Consider the following 21,027-nt stretch of genomic DNA (forward strand, 5'->3'; position numbering starts at 1 on the left):
AATAATACAAGCACTACTGTTAAGAAAGTTTGAGGTTGGTACGTTTTTTTAATGCTTTTGAAAGAAGTCTCTTATGCTCATCAAGGCTGGATTTATTTAATAAAAAATGCAGTACAACAGGAATAATGTGAAATATTAATACAATTTTAAAATGACTGTTTTCTATTTTAATATATTTTAAAATTTCATTTCATATTAGAATGATTTCTGAAGGATCATGTGACACTGAATACTGGAGTAATGGCTGCTAAAATGTTTTGAATTTTCAGCATCTATTACTCCATCTTCTATGATTTGATCCCCAAGAAACATTTATTATTATCAATGTTGAAAACAGTTGTTTTTTTGTTTTTTGTTTTTTTGTGGAAACTGTGATTAAGTTTTATCAGGATTTCGATGAATGCAATGTTTAACAGAACAGCATTTATTTGAAATATGATTTTTTTTATAACATTATAAATGTCTTCACTGTTACTTTTGATAAATTGAATACACCCTGCTGAAAAAAGTATTAATTTCTTTTTAAAAAAAAGCTTACTAACTCCAAACATTTGAACGTTAGTGTATAGTAACTAAAAGTACAATAAATATGTATTAATAATAATAATTAATACAAATTTAAAAGGTAATATGACTTTTCCATTATACAAAATTTTATTCATTTGGTTAATGTCTTTGTGTAAATATGCATCTTATTCATTAAGTGTGGCGGAATTCAGATTATTTTGAACAGTTTATATGGTGATAAATTTGGTAATCCAAAAATTACTTCATTTCTGTATTGAGCTAATATTTTTAGAGCTAATAACTTGGGTGTAACTAATGGGTGTATTTTGGTAGGTGGCAGAGCTGAAACTGGAATTAAAGTTACGTGGTCTTCCAGTGTCGGGAACAAAAACGGACCTCATTGAACGACTTAAGCCTTTCCAAGAAAACCCTGTCACTACTTCACCCAACAACTGCAAAAGACCTAACACTCAGCCCTGCAGCACACCTATGGAGGTGTCCAGCACCACTACAAGCCTATCCCCCATCCAGCAGCCCCTTGAAAATACGAGCTCCACTCCGCCTGTGTCTCCTGGTTCTTCAGAGCTTCGTCGCGGAGAAGACGCATCCATGCAGGGACAGGCAGAGGCCCAAAAACATAGTTTAGTAAAGGCAGCTCCTGTTCCCGAGGAGCAGGACCGGAGACTACACGAAAAGGAGCGACAGATCAAGGAACTGCTGCGTAAACTGGAGCAGGAGCAGAAGCTGGTGGAGAAACTGAAGATGCAGCTAGAGGTGGAGAAAAGGAGTGGACAAGTCATTCCACCTGCAAAAAATGTTTCCAGTCCAACCACAATGTTGGCATCTGTCAAAACAGAAAACACTGTCCCTCCCAACTGTACACGTTCACACACTACACCAACTCTGGTGAAGCTTGAGGAAGCCCACCCCAGCCAGGTGACAGCTACCCCTCTCCGTCAGTTCATTATCAGCCACCAAGGGGTGCCACAGGTCATTGGGCAGCCTCAGACACTGCTAACCACTCCACATGGGGGCACTCAGATCCTTCTTCCAATGCCCCTGGCAAATAATACCACTACCATCCAGCTGCCCAACACTAATGTCAAACTACAGGTAACAAAATACATACAGACTGCTTTCTATATGTTATATACTTTATAAACTTATGTCAATGCTAAATATAATTTCCATGTTTTTTTTTTTGTAGCCAGTCTTGCAGGCTGTTTCTCCATCAGGCACAGGTCTAATTCAGACCCCCCAGCGACAGCCCACCAAAGCAGAGAGTCCTACATCACAACAGATGCTCAGTCACAACCACTCAGTTCAGGTCAGTCTCATGATTGAACGAAAAATGTTCCTTCAGAATATATAATGTAACACATATAAGATCATTATTATTATTATCTAATATTATACATTTATTATTATCTAATATTATACATTTTTTCAATTATATAATTTGTAAATTCAAAGTGTATCACAGTTTCCACAAAAAATATTAAGCATCACAACTTTTCCATTAGAAGAATAAATTACATTTCACCATTTACATTACATTACACCTCAAACATTTAAACGTTTGTGACATTTAAAAGTGTATATGTAATTTTTATATTTTATTTGATTCCCTTTCTAAGTAATTTTTATTATATTATATTATATTATATTATATTATATTATATTATATTATATTATATTATATTATATTATATTATATTATATTATATTATATTATATTATATTGGTAACACTTTACAATAAGGTTCATTAGTTAACATCAGTCAACTACCTTAGTTAGCATGAACTAAGAATGAACAAGAACTTCTACAGCATTTATTAATTTCAACATTTACTAATATTATTAATTATTAAAATCGAAGGTTGTATTGGTTAACGTTAGTTGATGCACTGTGAACTAACATGAGCAAACAATGAACAACTATTTTTATTAACTAACATTTACAAATATTACTAAATACTGTAACAATTGTTTTGTTAATTGTTAGTTCATGTTAGTTAATACATTACCTAATGTTAACTAATGAACCTTATTGTAAAGGGTTATTATTATATTATATATTGTTAATATATGTCATATGAACAAAATGTAATGTGGTTGAATCTTCTCTATTTACTCAGTATAATTGAGCAGATATATCTATATAATGAAATAAAATATAAAAAAAAAATTGTCAAACCACTTACCATAAAAAAAAAGTAGCAGACACTGTTGCCAGTGATGTTGATCTCAAAATTACCAAATGTCAGCCAATTAATCAGCTTGGCTAATATATCACAACTTTTATCCACACTACAGAGTTTGTTTTTTAACAGAGTATTGAATGACTGTGGAACCTGAGTGAGAACAGGATCAGTGCCAGCAGGAGCAATCAGAACAAGTGAACATTATCTGTGAGCTCTGGGATCATCTAGTTTTTGTCTGTCCCGCAGAGTCATTCATCAGCGAGATGGATGGGAGTCACTGCTCTCATTTCTTTCTAGGCTTTCACTCTACTGTAATTGGCCTGTCCTGGCAACAGTGCACCATGCTAAGGTTTCCCAGCTAGATGCCCATTCCTTTGGCATAGTGCGTGAACCTGGCATGATTCCTGGATGACCAGAGTAACTAGAGCTCATTGGTTGTGATGAGCTGATAACATTTTTACTGACAGCTGTGCAGTACGGAGACATGCCAACGTGACCTGAGATGGCTTGTTCTTGTACCGAGCAGCCTCTTGATTCAGGGCAGACAGAAGATTATAACATAAACCAAGCATATGCTCTCTATGATGCTAGTGGGTGTTTCCGAACGCTCATGGCCTATTGGTTTACTCTTCACACAGACTCTGCCTGTGAGCACCGCCGAGAGGTCAGGTTTCCAGCACGGTACCAGTGAGAACCCAGCAGTCCTGGAGATACCTCAGTGCTTCCTCAGCAGTTCCCCAGAGAACAGGATCTCGCCTCAGTCGTCCCCCATCCCATCAGCCCTTATCAATGGGCCACTAAGCAAGGTAGCACATCCTACTCTTATTGAGATTTTGAGTGTGTTGCTGTTCTGTTCTGCCTTAAATGTTCATTCACTTTTTTTATTCCCAGACCTACATCCAGCAGTCCCCAGTTTTCAACCAGACGCCCAAGAACAGAGAGCCGCCCCGCTATGAGGAGGCTGTCAAACAGACCCGCAGCCTACAGAATCACGCTGTCTCAGAGGTGATGTTTTCTACACATCTTAGCATTCTCGTACACATACTGTGTTGATTACTTGGTTGTTTCAGCAGGCAGTCTTATACCTCAGCCAAAGATTAACTCATGTTGTTCCAATCCTGTATTATTTTCTTGAGTTCTTAAGCGAATGTCTGATCCTCTGTTTTTCATACATGGTTTGGGGATGGTGGCACTTTCAAGCTCCAAAACATTCAAAAAAAGCACTCTTTGTGTACAGTAGGCCATGTGACTCATGCGCAAAAGGGTCGGTTCATCTCAAAGGGTTCCAATGGAGGTTGCTTGACCATTTTTAACCCTTCCATTCGGAAATTTTAAATATTCTGGCTGAGCCCCCTGCGTGAGTATTTTAAGATGATCATTTTCACATTAATTTTAAGGCTGGTAATCTTTATGCACCTCACAATCTGATTCAGAATCAAGATCCGATTCTGAAACAATTATTGTTTCATTTTACCGAATGGTTTAGTGGTTATGGTTATGGAGTGGTTATTTGAATATCAACTGTATGGATTTTATTACATTACTTATATAATTACAAGTACTTTTTAAAATAACTACAAATGAATAATAAATCAAAACAATTGAATTTCAATAATTATTTTAAAGCAAATATGAAGTAATAAAGAGGAACAAAGAAACGCATTATAAGCAATAAACAAAAAGTTCCTTTCAATATCAAATATTGCTTTAAGTATCTGAAAGTTTTCCAGATGAGGGTGATGAAGGATTTCCCAGCAATATTTGTGTTTAATTTTTATTGATGACATCATAAACAGTCTAATAGGCTGCATTCATACGAATGCATAGATCTGTTTTAAAACATCAGTTTTGTTCTGTCTTTAAGACATGACTAAAGTTTTGACACATTGCAGCTACAATAGCTTTGTATGACTGATTTATCAGTTTTATTAATTTTTTTCATTTTTATTCAAAATATTCACACACTTGTTGACTAGATTGTGAAAGATCTGATATTACGATTCTCAAATATTTGTAAATAAATGTATTTTTTCTTTTAAACACATTTATAATGATCATTTTAGTTGATCAGGACCATCATGTTAATTTACACTTCAACGAATAGAAGCAGTCTGTCGGATTTACAACAGGTAAATTCACTCACTCCTCCCAAAAGACATGCAAATAATTGGCCTTCACAATAAGTTTCTGACAAAACACAACGTCAAACGTTTGCAAGGTTCCCCCCCCCCCCCCCCCCCCCCAATTATTTACTGTAGAATTTATGCTTCCATTGACATCAGTGTGTATTTTACAAAGTATACTTAATTTTCTTTTCTTTTTTTTTGCTAGTACTTGTATGTATTCAAATGTCTGAAACCTAAAATTAACATTATGTGGTTGAAAATATTGAACAGTGACATATTCCAAGCGCTAGGTGAGTCTCTCTCTGGCTCAATACCAGTCAAAGTGTGAAAGCAGGTTTGAATTTAGCAGTTCTAATCAGACTGGTGCTGTCTTGCGCTCTCATTTCTCTCATTTTCTGTTACTTGGAAGAAAGGAAATAATAAGTGGTCAGAATGAAATGAGAATGAGTTAAGGTCTTGTTTAACCATTAATATTATATAGGAGGATAGGAATAAATGACAGAGGAAAGATACTTAAGATAAAGAGATAAATGAAAAAATATGTATGAAAATGTTTCAAAGTATAAGGATCTGACATGCTCAATGTATTTTATTTGAATATTCTTTTAGTTCTGTTTCATTTTCATATTTAGTTTTTTCTTGTGCACTACCATATTATTGTATGACGTTATGGTTTCTGTAAAGAATTCTGTTAATGCCGGTAAGGGTAATACTATTAATTTAATGAGAACTGTCCCTTTAAGACAGTTTAAGCAGTTAACCAGACGCACTACTGTACTTGTCGATTGTTTACTGCTGTAATTTAGTTAATCATTTGTTTGCCCTTTCTTCTGTGCTGTCCTTGAATTGGAAAGTCATTTTATTTTTTTGTCGGTCCACAGATTCCCACAGCGACAAGTCAACAGATGGATGATCTCTTTGACATTTTAATAGAAAGTGGAGGTGAGTTTGTCATATTGTTGCAGACTACTTCCATTTCTCCACAACTCTCACTATAAATCCAGATTCAGATTATTTTACGATTGATTATCGTGCGTATGAAGAATGAGAAGGTCAGACTCATCTTGGCAGTCCAGGCAGCTACATTTCCCAGAAGCCCCCTTATCAGCGCCGTAACAGCCTGAAGTCTCCAAGATTCAGTGCCAAATAGACTACCATTAAAAAGTTTGAATAATATTTTTTTGGGAAGGAATTCAGATTTGTTATTCAGTGACATTAAAGGATGCGTTAAAAGTCACATTAAAGATATTTGTAAGGTTCAAAAGATTTTTATTAAAAAAAATGCTGTTCTTTTGAACTTTCCATTCATCAAAGAATCCTGGAAAAAAATGGAACACAATTTCCACAAAAATATTATTCAGCACAACTGTTTTCTACATGGATAATTAATAAGAAATATTTCTTGAGCACCAAATAATTTTAAAGGATCATGTGTCACTGAAGGCTGGAGTAATGGCTTCTTAAAAATTCAGCTTTGCCATCACTGCCAAAAACTATATTAAAATAGAAAACAGATATTTTAAACTAGATATTTTAAAGAACTACCGTTTTCTTGTATTTTTGGTCAAATAAATGCAGCTTGGGCAAAAAGAATTGACTCCTTTTAAAAAACGATGGTTACACTTTACAATAAGGTTCATTGGTTAATATTAGTTAACTACCTTAGTTACATGAACGAAGAATGAACAATGATTTGTTAACATTAGTTAATGCACTGTGAACTAACATGAACAAACAATTAACAGCTGTATTTTTAACAAAGGTGAATAAATACTGTAACAGATGTATTGCTCATTGTTAGTAAATACATTAACTAATGTTAACCAATGAACCTTATTGTAAAGTGTTACCAAAACGTTTTGAAATCTTACTGAACTTAAACTTTTGAATGGTTTGATGGAGATGATCTATTAAATATTTATAAAAAATTAAAAAAAATTAAAATGTCAACATTCTTGTTCCACCCCATTTTGTTTTCTGCAGAGATTACCCCCTTTAGTCAACATGACCCATCTGTGCCTAAGATGATGCCCGTCACGGCCAGCATCACCACCCTGCCTATCAACACCGCCCTGTCCCGACCGCCCGCCCAGGTGCAGATGGCACCCCCTCCGGCGCTCATGGTGGAACCCCTGCCCAGCCTCGCCTCCCTGGACTCCGACAACCAGTTGGAGGCTTTGCTGGAGGGCACGCTGGTTGGGGACACAGAGCCGGAGCAGAGGACTTTGGGCCTGTTAGAGGAGCTGCAAAACCAGATGCTGGAGCAGCCAAACTCCCCAATGGACACGTGTGAGCTGAGTTTCCCCGACCCGCCTCCGCCTTCCTCCTCCGCCCTGTCCTTTAGTCTCCAAGACACCTGCCTGGACAACATGGAGTGGCTGGACATCACTATGCCCGGGCCCATAGGTGGACTCAACCCACTGGGCATCACCTCTGAATTCCTGGACACTCATGATCTGCAGCTGCACTGGGACTGAGAGGAATCGCTCCGAACACGATTATGTTTTCACTCGCACAACAAGCCGTTAGTCTTTGGGCGTACAGTGGGGGAAGTAGGGATCATCTTTGTGGCAGTGGTTCACATCTGGCAGCTTCATGTGACTAGACTGCAGCTCAGTTGTACACTTCACTTATGCTGGTTCTATGTCCACCATCTGTTCTTGTTCCCGTTAATGCTCTTGTTTGATCAGAATAGACACAAGAGCCCTGTGGGTAATGCTGGCTAGGTCCTGAATGTGCTCTTTGCCGTGCCATACTGAGGCTTTCAGCCAGATTGAATTCTGCTGTATTGCTAATTCGTTTTGTTTTTTATTCATGTGCCATTGACATCAGATTGGTTGCGGTCAGTCTATTAATGTGGCTAGTTATAAGGAAGGGAAGGCTGTGGATTCCAGACAGTGGAATTACAGTAGACTTTGCTTTTCTTTGCACAAAATTGAAAATGACCTTGATCGACAATGCCATTATTATTAACAATGCCCCTTTTTAGTGCTGACTGCAAGATTTGGTGGCAGGTATACTGTACACTACCGTTCAAAAAAAAAAAAAGTTTCAGCAAGGATGCATTAAATTGATCAAAATTGACAAAGACATTTATAATATTCCAAGTAATTGCTATTTAAAAAAAAAAATGCTGTTCTTTGAACTTTCTATTCATAAAATAATCCTGAAAAAAAATGTATATATCACAATCCACAAATATTAAGCAGCATAATTGTTTTCAACATTGATGTTAATAAGGTATTAATAACAATAATACTAATATTAAGTTATTATGCATCAAGTCACCATATTAGAATAATATATGAAGTATGTGACAATGAAGACTGGAGTAATCACTGCTGAAAATTCAGCTAAATATAATAAATTACATTTTAAACTATATTACTAGAACTATAAACTATATTGACATGAAAAAAAATCACAATATTGCTTTTTTAATGTATTTTTGGTCAAATAAATGTAGCCTTGTTTTAAAACATCAAAAATTACCCTAAACGGTTTGAACGGTCGTGTAGAAGATCTATTTAAAATATATATATATATATATATATATATATATATATATATATATATATATATATATATATATACACACACACACATACATATATATATATATATATATGTGTGTGTGTGTATATATATATTTTTGGGGGATTTAATTTTAAAGACAATCACATTTTTTGAAGGATGATTGACTGCAGACCAGATAAATGACTTATTGGATGTGCAACACCTTATTTGTGGGTATGTGAATTGTGAAGTGTGTCTGTGTGTAATTGTTCGTCACTTCAGTGGAGTGTGTGTGTGTGTTCGACTCAATTGATTTTAGGTGCATCATACTGTAAGGAAGTTCCTGTTTTTTCCAACACTTTTCTCAGTTCAGTTCCCACAGTGGTCACTATATTTGGCGTTATTTGCTTATTCTTGATGCCATGGAACAAAGCTCCGTTAGAGAGACTGCTTTTAGAAATGTAAATGAAGCCATCAGAAGTGATAACTGACTCTAAATACAAAATACTGTTTATTCCTCCTGTACATGGAGTTTTGAAAACGCAAAGCTCTCTGGGGTTGTTTCAGAAGCGAACCAGACAATGTAAGACTGCATGTTAAATGTCACTGGCAGCTTAATAATTAGTTTGTTGAGGGAGTCTGAGAACAAAATGATCCAGATTTGTCTGCTTTCATTGTTCTGACATTTTTAGCAGGCTTGTTTTGTCAGGTTCTTGTAGTAAATATCTGTGTGTGGGTGCATGTGTTTGTATGCTCGAGTGTCTCTGTCTGTTTTACTGCTTGTTATACTGTTCGAAATAAGACCATCCAAATGAAATCTGTGTAAATGAACATTATGTATATATATATATATATATATATATATATTTGCAAATATCTTGGCAGCATGTGAATATTCAAATTGATTTGAAATCTTTCAGAGAAACCTCCTCTCGTTTTTCTTCTGTTTAGCCCTTTCTGTTTTTATCTATGCTTTTCTTTTTATGATGTTGTCAGCCACCTCATGGAAAATCCTCATGTTTTTATTCATATGAATATATCCTGCTCTGACGTGACTCCTTTCCATTCAGCAAGGCAATACGTGTCCACTGGCTTTGAACTCGCCTCTCTCAGATGTGAAGCGAGTTTTTTTTATCCAAAGGGGGTTTCAGTTATACATGTTATTTGTATATAAGCACTTCCCTGCTGCAGTGATGAACTGCTCATCACAGTTATATCAACCACACAGGTGAGCTCTTATAAAAGAAAAAAAGCTTCAGTTTTACGCGATTACGATTATCGATGCCCAACTGCTTTGTTTTTAAGGCTTTGTACTGTTTGCTCTGCATACTGTCCAAATTGTGGCCTCTCCAGGGACGAAAAAATGCCAAATACTAGTCTCAACTAGTATAATCATTCACTGCTCTGTGTAGCTATGAGGACAAATTTAATCCAAAAAGAAATAATGCATGTGTTTGACTGTTCAGAGGCGTTTTTGGCATTACTGACTGCTGTTATAATGCAGCCTAGTGCAATTTTTTTTATGTACCCTGTCATACTATTATTCTGAAAAGCAAGTGAAGGAGAAAGAATAGGATATACTGACCTTGCTAGGTTTCCATCATGTGATGCCTCTTGTGTTATATAGCTTTTTGTGGGATTAAAACTTGATGGATCGAATGACCAAAGAGGCCAAATATGCCATTTCATGTAGATGTAGACACTACCTTCATAAGTTTGGGGTCAGTTTTTTTTTTTATCAAGAGTTAAATTGATCACATTTACAATGTTACAAAAAATGTCAAATAAGTGCTGTTCTTTTGAACTTTCTGCTCATCGAAGAATCCTGAAACAATTTATCAAGGTTTCCTCAAAAATATTAATCAGCACACCTGTTTTTAACTTTGATAATTATACCAGATCAGCATATTAGAATGATTAGCATATTCTGAAGGATCGTTGACACTGAAGACTGGAGTAATGCTGCTGAAAATTCAGCTTTGCCATCACAGGTGATTTAAAATAGTAATATTTTGAAATATTATTACAGTAAAGGCTGTTTAAACAAATGAATGAGCAGAGGATACCTCTTTGAAAAATCTTACTGATCCCAAACTTTTTTACGTTATTGTAGGTGGTTTTCGATTTTTCTTGGAGAATTTTTTTGAATCTGTATTGAATTTAGTTGATTGTAAAAAGGTTAGATGAAGTCAATACAAGTGTCCCGTCTTCTGTTTAATAGTGCAGTTGGAGAGTAAAGCAATAACTTGCATTTTATATACAGTGCTGTATTGTATACAGTATATGCAGTAGATGAGATATCAGAGCATCTCTTCAGTTTTACATCATCTGTTTGCATTGACGCCTGTTGTGGCTGAGATCTAGAAACCCGTGGCTTGTGTTTTTGCGATTTAGGATGTCAAAGATCAGCTCCTGTCAAGCTTCATGTTGATTTAGGATTCCTACTTCCTCATTTTCAACAACGTCTGCTGGACTCATCTAGATGTCAAGCTCTTTATCAAATATTAAATGTATATTATGTATCAATGGAGATGACACTGGGCGATATTTCCCGCCGCCTTTAAACATCTTCCAAAGCGGGAGATCAATCATCATTTGTATGCCATACGTTTTGCACATTGTGTATATATTTTAATGGATGTAATACATATTTTTATACATGTCTGGCGCATCCATGAGCTATATTTTGTGAATAGTTTTAAAGATACGAGTATATACGCCATCACGTGTCAATGGAAATGTATGTATTGTGAAAATACTGTCATAAATGATGTTTTAGAGTCTCTTAAATATATCAGAGGAATGACATGCAGAAACTGTGTCTGTTATTGTTTATTTGCCATAAGATGTTTTTCTATTCTGAATATATAGGCTATGACACATCTTTTCAAATTGTAATAGGACTCTTAGGATATATTAGAAAGTTTCATGTACAATAATAGTGACTTTTAATACAATATATTTCCTATATATGTCCTTAAGGCTCATTTACCTGACTATACATGAATGAAAACTAGTGCTATATTAAGAGAATCACAAATGTCCCTCAAACCTGACCATTTCAATTTGAATATATTATGCTGTTAATAAAGACATTGGATTGATAAACATCTAATGTCTCAAGGGCTTGGATTGTTATCCAGATCATTGTTACTGTCCACATTGTTCATGCCTGTATATATTTCAAATATTGGTATTTTAATTTTGGGGAAACTTTTAATGCACTTCATTTAAAAAAGATTTAAATGAAGAAACAAAGACCTACTCAAAGGCATGATAGTGACGTTCAATTGGTTAATTAATCTTTTCAACTGGTTAAAGCTATAAGATTGAATCAGAGTTGTTTGCTATTATACAGTTGAATGGGTAAAACTTAGTGCGACTAAGTTTTACCCATTCAACTGTATAATAGCAAACAACTCTGATTCAATCTTTTAGGAGTGAGTCTTGCATGGTTAATAATAACCACTGATTTGGTCATATCCGACTCAAAATGAGCCAATATGCTACATGATTTGTGTATTTCCATAACTACTCATGGCTGACTATATCACCCAAAAAGCATGTCTATTGGAAGAGGTTAATACAAATGACTGGTGGCCATTAGCACAGTTATTAAATGCTTGACTACTGTTGAATTCATTTGTATATAGTTTCACCACATCTCAAAGCCTACATTGACTTCCCAAACCATTCTGTCGATAGAATAGAGATAACAATCCCTTTCTCTGAAAAACACGCTCAAACAGCCTTGATAGTGTCTTGTTCTCAGGCTCTTCTGATGTCTTCACAGATCAGGAACATTAGGCTCAAAACCTATTTACTGCACAGATGTCTTTGTGGCAGGACGGACAAATGTGGGCGACATCTTTGAAGCGATCCATACAGAAGGGGATCAGGCAACATCCTGCCAGACACCTGTACAAAAAACAAAAAAATGACAATGAAAATGTTCTTTACTGTCTGGCATTGTAGAAATAGATTTTGTTCATCTGTTTTATGTAGTTAAATTGCCTGCTTAGCAGATTCACTAGAGAGGAACTCATTGAATAATAAAGAACAGTTATTCAATAATGAACAAAACAACATGTACATGTGAGGAATAATAACAAGAGTACTGGTTCTTGAATCAGATTAACCCAGTTAGTGTTTCAAACTACTGGTTCGGAGCCAGATCAGTGTTAGGAGCTTGTATCAAACTGCAAAAGTCATCTGATTACAGTAAACAAGGCTTCAATAGCTTTAAAAAATGTACTGACATTTTATTTTGTATCACTCTGCTTGTCTATGTTTGCGTTACAGACCGACTGTCAGTCTGTCCATCATCAGTGATGGGGATTTTTCATGATTCTTTCTGCTGGTTACATTGATACATAAGTAAGTGGTGACAAATGAGTCTTTGAATCATTCGTCAAATCGATTTGTTAAAAAAAAAAACTGATTCATTCAGCAACAAATTAAAGGAATAGTGAAAAAAATGAAAATTATGGCATCATTTACTCACCCTCATGTCTTTATAAATCTCTTTGAATAACTTCATTCTGTGAAACATTATTTTAATAAATGTCTGTTTTAAAAAAAAAATGTTTATAGTTACACAGATTTTTTAAAAATGTTTTCTTTTGTGTTCCACAGGAGAAAGTAAGACAGAAGTGATGGCAGAATTTTCCTTTTTGGGTGAACTATTCCTTTAAGTGACAGTCTTTATTAATGAGTCGTTGAATCAACCACTCGATTTTGATAAAAACATTAATCCAGCCTGTTTGTGTTGCTCTGCGTCGGCGATGCACAACGTTTACTCCTGCTGTGTTTTCTTTCCCCCGTCTGACTATTTCCATTGACGGAGCAAAAATAGACAGCTACCTTTGTTATAACCTTCATTTATTTTTTATTGTACACTTACATTAAACCAATATTACATTCGCAATCGTGCTGTTAGTCTGAATATCAACACGACTGTTATTACTTGCTATATGCGGAACAACAGCGCTCTTGCTCGGTCAGTGACTGATTCTTCATTGTAGAGTACTCACCCAACCACAGACAAGAGACAGCAAAAGAGGAAGGCATTGCTGCCCACTTTATAGCGAATCTCAGTGGTGACAGTCTTATGGCAAGAGGGGCATTTCACTCTGGCAGGGGACATTGTGACTTCGTCAAGGTTTACTGCGGTCTCTGGGAAGGCGAAGCACCTTATTTATTCATCATATGCAAACAAATTCTATAGCCATCTCAATCCAAGACATCTGTCAAGAGGTATTTGCCCTGCAATGTGTCAGTTGTGAAGGTTGTGCAACATAAATGTGTTATCTTACCTGTGTTTTCTTCTTGCAGAGCATTGATAGAGGAAATGGTTCCTGTAGGTGAAATGGTAAGAATAGTTTGTGGATTGTGGAGCTTTTCCATCTGACAAAGGGAGTATATCATACATAATAATTCATGTTACATGTGCAACATATTATTTAACCTGTTTTTTCCTCTTGCAGAGCAATGACAGGATAAATAATTTCTGCTGGAGAAACAGGAAGAATGTAGAGTCCTTGGACTGGAGCTTGAATGGGATCTGTCACAGAGAGTATACCATACAAGATAACACAAGATAAATAACGTTACATTTGCATACTAATGACTGTAAATGTTCCATAAAAGAAATAGTATTACAAAACATAATGCTTTATGTGTTCTAGTGTACCTATTTTTTTTTCTTTTCATTAAAGCATATTGTTTAATTAAGATGTCCAATGTTCTGAATATGTATATGAATATGAGAAATCATGAGATTTTGCACAAGCATGTTTCTGCCTTTCTGTTTTTTACTTGATTTTTAATGATCTGAGACACATGCCTTTGTCTGTGAACTGTGTATTGAAACATTGGCTTTTTTTCTGAATAAGATCCTTCTCTTTTTGCTCCAGTAACTCCAACTCCTCCTCTATTTTGTCCAGTTCTGAAGGGCCCTCTTCGTTTGCAAGGTTTCCTAAAAGCAAAATAAATAAATAAATATGTAAAACAACCAAATTATTGTTTTTACTAACTAGTCAAATGTAAGCATGAAGATGAACGAAAAGAGTGAATTCATTGCAAATTGAATGCTCGTTGCCTGGCAAAGGTGCAGCTCCTTTAGTATTAAGAGAGAAAGAGTAATTGCACTCCATTGTTTGCATGTTTTATTGCGCAGAGGAAAAGCCACATGTTGCTGTTCCAATTTCTGAAGTCTTTGAGGCGACTGAGTGGTTTTACCTCCAGTAATGTTCCCATTGATCAAACTAATCAAGGTACAATTTATTGCAATTATTTAATGGTCAGTCATTTCTTCATCATCAACATTCCTTCTAAAGAGTTACCTTCTATTTTGGTGTTCCTTTTTTGGATCTCCTGTAGAAACTGAAGCCGGTTTTGGAGGTGTTGTCGTCTGAAGAGGATGTTCCACAGGTCTGTGGTTTCTTCATCCTGTTCAGAACCCTGTGGCAGCACTGCGGTCATAGTATTGCCTCCCTACAGGCCAAATTATATTGCTTTTACAGACTAATTTGTACATATTTACATTTTGACATAAGGGAAAAACCACAGAGTCCAACTGTTCTTCATTTGCAGCCGTTTGTGGACTTGCAGCCGCAATAATAGGTTAGCAAGCCAAGCCATTTAAAATGATCTGGATTTCTGCGTTGTTTACTCAAAAAAAATAATGTAGTCTGATTTTAATTTAAGTCACGCTTGTTGACAAACACAATCTGACTAAACTATTAACACAATTGTGAAGTAAGTGAACCCTTGAATTTAGTAACTTGTGGATCCTCCTTCAGCAGAAAATCCTCCACAAACTCTTTTTTTCACTAAAAAAAATGGTTGTGTATTTTTGTCAAAAAGTTCAGCTTTCATCTCAGCAGGTCAAAGATCATTTTCCCAGAAGAACTGTGGAATATCCAGGTGCCAAACTTGAGACACACCTGCTTTAGACTTCAATGGTATGTGTCCTGTGTGTTGTCCTTTCATAAACAGCATTTTTTAATTCAGTGTTTTTTCTGATGTTGGAGACATGAACAATGACTATAGCAGTTTGTAGAGGTCTTTTGCTGTTGTCCTTGGATTCTTTCTCACCTCTTTCAGGATTGTTCATTGTGTTCTTAGTGATCTTTTCAGGATTCCCAATCCTAGGTAGAGAAGCAATAGTCCAGAATTTTCCACATTTGTAGACAGGGATTTATGAAATCCCAGATCTTTAGAAACGCTTTTTTAGCTTTCTCTTTTAGGGTTCTGTGGGTAAGCACTAGCCAATCTTTCTTGAGAACAGATTTATTAGTAACCATTTTTTGTGCCTTTATTTAAATGGCAGGGCACCTGTGTGACCAACACTTGCAATCTCATCTCCTTAATTTACTCTAATTGACCTTTTGGAGGTTACTTTTGGTTCACTACTTTCTCCACACTGTACTGTGAATAATCACCCAATGTCTGTTTGTGTGTATTAGTAAGTCAGATTGTGTTTGATAATTGGATAATTGGAAAAGATAATTGGAAAAGCTCTATATGGAAAGAATTAATCATTCTAGAATGATTGAGGTGATTTTGTAGTGGAGTGCGTCTGTGTTAAAAATAAAAAGCAAAGTACAACCATTAGATAAATGCAATAGAGCAAAGATACAAATGAAATAAACATATTAACAGTCTTTTAAAGCTCCAGTAGGTAACTTTTGTAAACAAATATGTGTTAAAAAGTCATTATGTCGTGACAGTAGAATATGAGACAGATAATCTGTGAAAAAATCAAGCTCCTCTGGCTCCTCCCTGTGGTCCTATTGCCATTTGCAGAAATACACCGCTCCCGGTCAGAAACAACCAATCAGAGCCAGGAGGAATGTCTTAGAAGTGTCAATTACACTCGTGTACGCGCTGATCACCCCTCTCTTGCACAGCGCGAGCGCGTACCGTCTTTCGTGACTCTCCTGTTCGAACTCATGCATCCAAATGAACGAATCTTTTTTCGAGTCATTTCGTTCATTCAACGAACGAAATGACTCGAAAAAAGATTTGTTCATTTTGATGAACGAGTTCGAACAGGATCACAAACGTGCATCACAGAACAGAGCAAGGCGAGCATTTGTGCTTATAAAACTTAAAGTTTTTTATTTATTTTTGAAATGACCGATCGTTTCGCTAGATAAGACCCTTATTCATCGTCTGGTATCATATAAAGCCCTTTGAAGCTGCACTGAAACTGTCATTTGGTCCTTGAAACGCTTGTGTCCTATTGAAGTCCATTATATGGAGAAAAAGCCTGGAATGTTTTCATCAAAAACCTTAATTTCTTTTCGACTGAAGAAAGAGACATGGACATCTTGGATGACATGGGGGTGAGTAAATTATCAGCAAGATTTTTTTACAAGTGAACTAATCCTTTAACGTTATCTTACTAGCTATTTATAACTTATAGAAAGAGTGCAATGTTATAAAGTTACATGTATTGCAAAATACATAATGATTTGAGGACCAAGTTTGTAGTCAAAGTATGGGCAGGCCATAGTCAATGTAAAGCATATTGTTGATGTTTCGTCCCTATTAGTGAATGCTGCACAACTGTTTATAATCCGCCGTCATCGGTGGTCCTGCTTACCAGCCTGCGCGCTCACGGCAGGCTCCGCTGTGGGGGAGGAGCTGTGGAGGGAGGCCTGTAGCGTAGCAGAGAGCAAGGGGGTTGGACCTGTAAGTTGTGCTTGTTCAAATTTTCAGGCTAAGTCAACATTTTTTCAAAACTCCCTACTGCAGCTTTAACAGTCTAACAGTATTCATTGAATAATAAAATGTAAAATAACACTGCATAGTCTTCACTGTATTAAATAAATATTTGTTAAAGCAACAAAAGTGCTTTTCTCTTTGTATTTTGTTGTTTGATTAACATTAGTGACAGACAGCAGCAGGTTGATTAGGCTGCTATCACTTTAAGAGCTAAAGCTCTTAATCCAATATATTGATACGCATCCATTTCTTTCTCATTTGTTTACGTTTCTTGTAAGCCATATGTGACTGTGTTTACAAGGATACTTGCTGAGACAGGTATTTTAATATTATTTTGCGTGTATGTGTCCTTCAAGCAGAAATAGAAGCGGAAGAATACCGAATTCTGAGTTCCGAAATTAGTTTTCTTTCACGTCTTCTTGAGCTCCAATGGTTTTAAATTGCTTGAATGGACCTAAACCAGGAGCAAATGATAAACTTTCACACTATGATGGTTAAACTTGGAAATTAACCCAAGAATCACGTGCGTTTCGAACCATGGTGCCTTGTCCAGATCATAAGGAGATCCATCCCTAATGAAGAAATCCACACATTTTCACACACTTGTCTGAATTTATGATCTTAAAAATATTTGATCTGCTTAAATGTCGGAATTTTTTTGTATTTATATCAATATAAATTGTGCCGTACAGTAAATAAAAGCAGTCAACAAGTTCTCTAAACTCATTAAGGTGACAAGATCCCCCCCCCCTCCATTTTATTTATTTAAATAATACATAATTGTTTTGTGATAGACTTTAATATTAATATTAATACTAAAATGTCAAAAATATAACCTCTGGTTTGTTAAATATTACTGTCTCAGGTGTGATAGTGATAGTAAAATTAAATATATATTTAACTATTCACATACAGCTTACAAGATTTAGGAAACTAAAGTGATATTTTATTCAGTGAACATTTGCTTTTGCCAAACAAATATGCCACAAACATTTCCTGGCCAAACTCTATTGAATTTCTATTTGCAGCTGTGTGATATACATCCTTTTTTGAGGTATGCAACCCAGGCTCTTTCATCATTGTCCACCCAAATAAGCAAACTTCTCTGCTGCTCTAGAATGTACACAGTAAAGGCCAAAAATATGCAATCAACATTTTGATCTTGTGTGTAATACACTGTTGACATTTTTAGTCTATTGAGGTTCTGTTGATCACAATCATGCTTACCAGAAATGTCAATGTCCCATTAAACCTGCAGCTAGCAGACAGATTTAAAAAAAAAATCTTTTTAGATAAAATTAGAACATTTTGTGAGGAAATTGTCAAATAAACATTTTTACGAAATCTGTTACTTAAATAATATAAATGCACATTCTTAAATTGAAAAGTGAATATCTATATTGTTTACATGTTGCACTGAATTTTAAACAATCCAAAAGCATGGGGAAAAAACGATTAGATATTGATGTAGATTTTCAATTTTTTGTAAAGCAACAAGATGTTTAGGCATTTGTATGCGTCTTTACATTGTACAAACAGTATGTGTATATATTTCATGTTCAGTTTTCAGTGTATCAGGCACCGTTTATAATGGACATAAGCACATTTAAATAATAAATAAAAAACATTGATCATAAATTGAAAACGGTTTAATATATAAATGTTGGACACATCACATTACCTGTAGGCAATAGGATGTTGTGTTTGTTTGGCGAGTCACAGTCCAGCTCCAGTCCTGGAAATGTTGACAGTTTTGAAGAAGATTTCTCAATTTTTTTTATTCCTCTCGCAGTCCTTCTTCAGCAGTTCTCCTTATGCTGGAGTATTTTGCAGTCTTTGAATATTTCCCCATGACTCCTTATGCCTTCATTCTCATACTGGTGTGAATGTCGGTCATAATATCAGATGACATAAATAACAAAAATAAAATGAATAATCATAAAATATTGCAGAAAGCTTCACAGTAAATGACAATCCAATCGTTCAGATAATATTCACCTATCCTTCACCGTTTCTGTTGTGAGAGCTAAACAAGCCACAATATGATTTTCATAATGGTTTGAATGAATTTTCATAATCAAATTTGCAGTAAGGGGTGACGTTCTCACTGTAAACTGGTTTGTATGTGTATGGTTGTTAAATTGTAACATGAACATGCTCTTCCTTATACATGTACAGTATATGTTTGTTTGATTGTGTCTGGTTTAAAGCATTTTAATTGATGAGGAAACCCATGAAAAAGCATGAGCACATCATTTATTTTCAGGTCATAACATAAATTATTGTTTCATTTTTACATTTTATTTCAGGTGTTTTGTAAGTGACATTTTGTTACCTTTCATTAGGACACACTTCATTGAAAAGTGTTCCAGAAGAAGTTGACTAAAATAAAGACTTGATTCATTCTTTCCTGTCGGTCACCTGTAGAGGTCAGACTTTCACAGTGACAGAGTAAACGCTGTGGTGGGAGAGCTGTTCTGGACTGCTGATATCATTTGAATTTGCAAATTTGGTTTTGAATGTGAACTTGAAGAATTAGAATGAAAATAAGTGAAATCCATATACAAATACAATCTGCTTTAGTGGATATTGATTGTTTTGACAGATTCACTAGACCATCTTAGAGAAATGTGTCTAAAGCAGTGTTATTTTTGTCAAGTCATCTATATTTCTATAGCGCTTTTTACAATACACATGTTTACAGACAGTGATAACAGGAAAATAATGCAACAAAGTTTGTTTCGGCTGTACAGAAGCTCTAGAAGAAAACAGTGTAATTGTCCAGCGGATGTCAGTTGATGTTGATTCATTTCCATGTTAAAAATCATTAGTTAATAGTTTAGTTAATTCATCTATACATCAACACTGAAAAATACAATGCTGTCATCGTCCAGCTCAGTTCAGTTCAGTTCTCATACAATGGTGTCAATGCAGTCCTATTAATAATATTATATTAAGTGAATTTAATTATTATGATTAGTATTATTTATATACTAATAGTTTTTGTAAATATTTTGTATTTTTTTTAATGTTTTCGGTTTTCATTTTAGCTAAAATTTTACGTTAAGTTTTAGTTTTTATTTAGTTTTAGTTATTTTAGGCTTACTTCAACTTTAAACGTATAAGAAATGTTGTTTGTTTGCTTTCAGTAGCCTACATGTTTATTTGATTCAAAGTAATGAAAATGTGTTTGTTTGTGGGGGGGGGGGGTTTGTATGGTTTTAGTGGTAGTTTTAACAATAGTAACCCTGTTGAGGATATAAATTAAAATGTTGAGGATATTTCTAGTAGGCGAATCGATCTGAATTGAAAGGTAGTAAATTATTAAATTATGTATTCCCAATGTTGGAGTCATTGTTAAGTCCGTTGATGAGTGTGTGGGTGTGTGTGTGTGTGTGTGTGTGTGTGTGTGTGTGTGTGTGTGTGTGTGTGTGTGTGTGTGTGTGTGTGTGTGTGTGTGTGTGTGTGTGTGTGTGTGTGTGTGTGTGTGTCCAAACATGTGTCCATTGGTGCTGTCAATGGTGCTGTACATGTCTGCGAAACATCAATATCCACTTCTGGAGTTGAGCCGTGAGTGGTGATTGGGAATGAAAGGCCTGACACATGATACGGCACTGCAAACCCCTGTATAACCCTTCCTTCTCCCTCAGTCCAAACCTCCTCCCCACCTCCATTTCTCTTCATTTTGCTCTATTATCCTCTGATCTATCACATTATTTCAACTCTCTTTCTCTGTTCTATCTATAGAATTGCATAATATGTCACAGACAGACCTCTGCTGCAGGCACATGTGCTAAACGTGATCTAGGATGATGACATCACCAGGGGTGGGTATGGGGGGTGGTGCTTGAACAGGCAATGGGATGAAGTGGGGTGGGAGGGGCAAGGGGGACTAAAACAGTGAGCAAAGGAACAGAAAGAAATTATGCAAATATTGTTG

The 21,027-nt window shown here is 35.6% G+C and overlaps 3 protein-coding genes across 3 annotated transcripts in view; 1 reads left to right on the forward strand and 2 right to left on the reverse strand.

The window, feature by feature from the left end:
• The window catches only part of mrtfba (myocardin related transcription factor Ba), a 32,337-nt gene extending 24,011 nt beyond the window's left edge, over positions 1 to 8,326 (forward strand). The window contains exons 11-16 of the mRNA XM_077201127.1: positions 841 to 1,620; positions 1,715 to 1,834; positions 3,351 to 3,518; positions 3,604 to 3,717; positions 5,720 to 5,780; positions 6,822 to 8,326. Of these exons, the coding sequence (XP_077057242.1) occupies positions 841 to 1,620; positions 1,715 to 1,834; positions 3,351 to 3,518; positions 3,604 to 3,717; positions 5,720 to 5,780; positions 6,822 to 7,315 (1,737 nt within the window). The 3' untranslated portion in view covers positions 7,316 to 8,326. The remainder of the gene's footprint in view (positions 1 to 840; positions 1,621 to 1,714; positions 1,835 to 3,350; positions 3,519 to 3,603; positions 3,718 to 5,719; positions 5,781 to 6,821) is intronic.
• The window catches only part of shisa9a (shisa family member 9a), a 736,130-nt gene that overhangs the window by 129,814 nt on the left and 585,289 nt on the right, over positions 1 to 21,027 (reverse strand). The window lies entirely within an intron of this gene.
• On the reverse strand, positions 11,172 to 19,108 carry LOC143710121 (uncharacterized). Its single transcript, XM_077201075.1, has 7 exons — positions 18,769 to 19,108; positions 14,699 to 14,849; positions 14,200 to 14,331; positions 13,822 to 13,917; positions 13,670 to 13,711; positions 13,388 to 13,529; positions 11,172 to 12,272 (listed from the first exon to the last, which is right to left on the reverse strand). Exons 2-7 carry the CDS (start codon positions 14,835 to 14,837, stop codon positions 12,164 to 12,166), a joined length of 660 nt encoding a protein of 219 aa, XP_077057190.1. The 5' UTR covers positions 14,838 to 14,849; positions 18,769 to 19,108; the 3' UTR covers positions 11,172 to 12,163.

This window comes from Siphateles boraxobius, unplaced genomic scaffold (assembly GCF_051911475.1).
Source record: "Siphateles boraxobius isolate OS27281-9 unplaced genomic scaffold, OSU_SipBor_1 46, whole genome shotgun sequence".
Lineage (NCBI taxonomy): Eukaryota > Metazoa > Chordata > Actinopteri > Cypriniformes > Leuciscidae > Siphateles > Siphateles boraxobius.

Coding starts and splice junctions, on each gene's coding strand:
- LOC143710121 (XM_077201075.1), bottom strand. CDS start 14,837: ATGACCGCAGTGCTGCCACAGGGTTCTGAACAGGATGAAGAAACCACA. Junction 14,332..14,698: donor AAGGAACACCAAAATAGAAG/GTAACTCTTTAG, acceptor TTTTGCTTTTAG/GAAACCTTGCAAACGAAGAG. Junction 13,530..13,669: donor TCTGCAAGAAGAAAACACAG/GTAAGATAACAC, acceptor TCGCCTTCCCAG/AGACCGCAGTAAACCTTGAC.